This window comes from Morone saxatilis, unplaced genomic scaffold (genome assembly GCF_004916995.1).
Source record: "Morone saxatilis isolate NCDOM2014 unplaced genomic scaffold, NCSU_SB_2.0 Contig8, whole genome shotgun sequence".
Classification (NCBI taxonomy): domain Eukaryota; kingdom Metazoa; phylum Chordata; class Actinopteri; family Moronidae; genus Morone; species Morone saxatilis.
Window position 1 is genome coordinate 5,068,971 of NW_023340257.1, and position 552 is coordinate 5,069,522.

At 54.2% G+C, this 552-nt stretch overlaps 1 protein-coding gene across 1 annotated transcript in view; it reads right to left on the reverse strand.

Moving 5' to 3' along the window:
- LOC118341777 (solute carrier family 25 member 36-A-like) overlaps positions 1–552 on the reverse strand; it is a gene marked incomplete at its 3' end in the record, with an annotated part of 9,979 nt that continues 9,427 nt past the window's right edge. The window contains 2 exon segments of the mRNA XM_035680152.1: positions 1–161; positions 253–542. Of these exon segments, the coding sequence (XP_035536045.1) occupies positions 1–161; positions 253–542 (451 nt within the window).

Below are 552 nucleotides of genomic sequence, written 5' to 3' on the forward strand. Positions count from 1 at the left end.
GGTGCACATCATGATGGCGGTGTTCGGGATCTGTCGTACCAGGTGGGTGGTGAGGCCACGGTACAGGGCGCGGTACCCCTCCTCTTTGGGCACTGTTTTTAGAGTCTGGAAGAAGGAGTTGTATTTGGTGCCCTCCTCGCGTAGCCTGGTGCGGATCACTTCTGCAAAGTCAGGAAGAAAGGGAAGGCTTGAAGGAGAAGAACCGATAACTCAGCCGACGTCAGCTAACCGCTAATCATATGAAACTCTTACCGTGAGGATAAGCGATGGATGTGGCACAGGTCTTGGAGGTGGCAGCAGCAAGCATCATTCCCACAAAGTCTGAAGCGTCCTTAGACGTCTCCTCTTCCTCGTCCATGTTCTGCGGCGCCTTGGCCTCCAGGAGGCGGCGTTTGATGTTTTCATAGATCACAAAGTGGATCACAGTCTCTGAGATACCGGCGTAGGATGCCGACATTCCCCTGTAGAAACCTCGCAGGCCATCTGTCTGATACACCCGCCGTACGCACTCAAACGCACTCATCCTTCGCTCACCTCGATTCCTGAGACAAG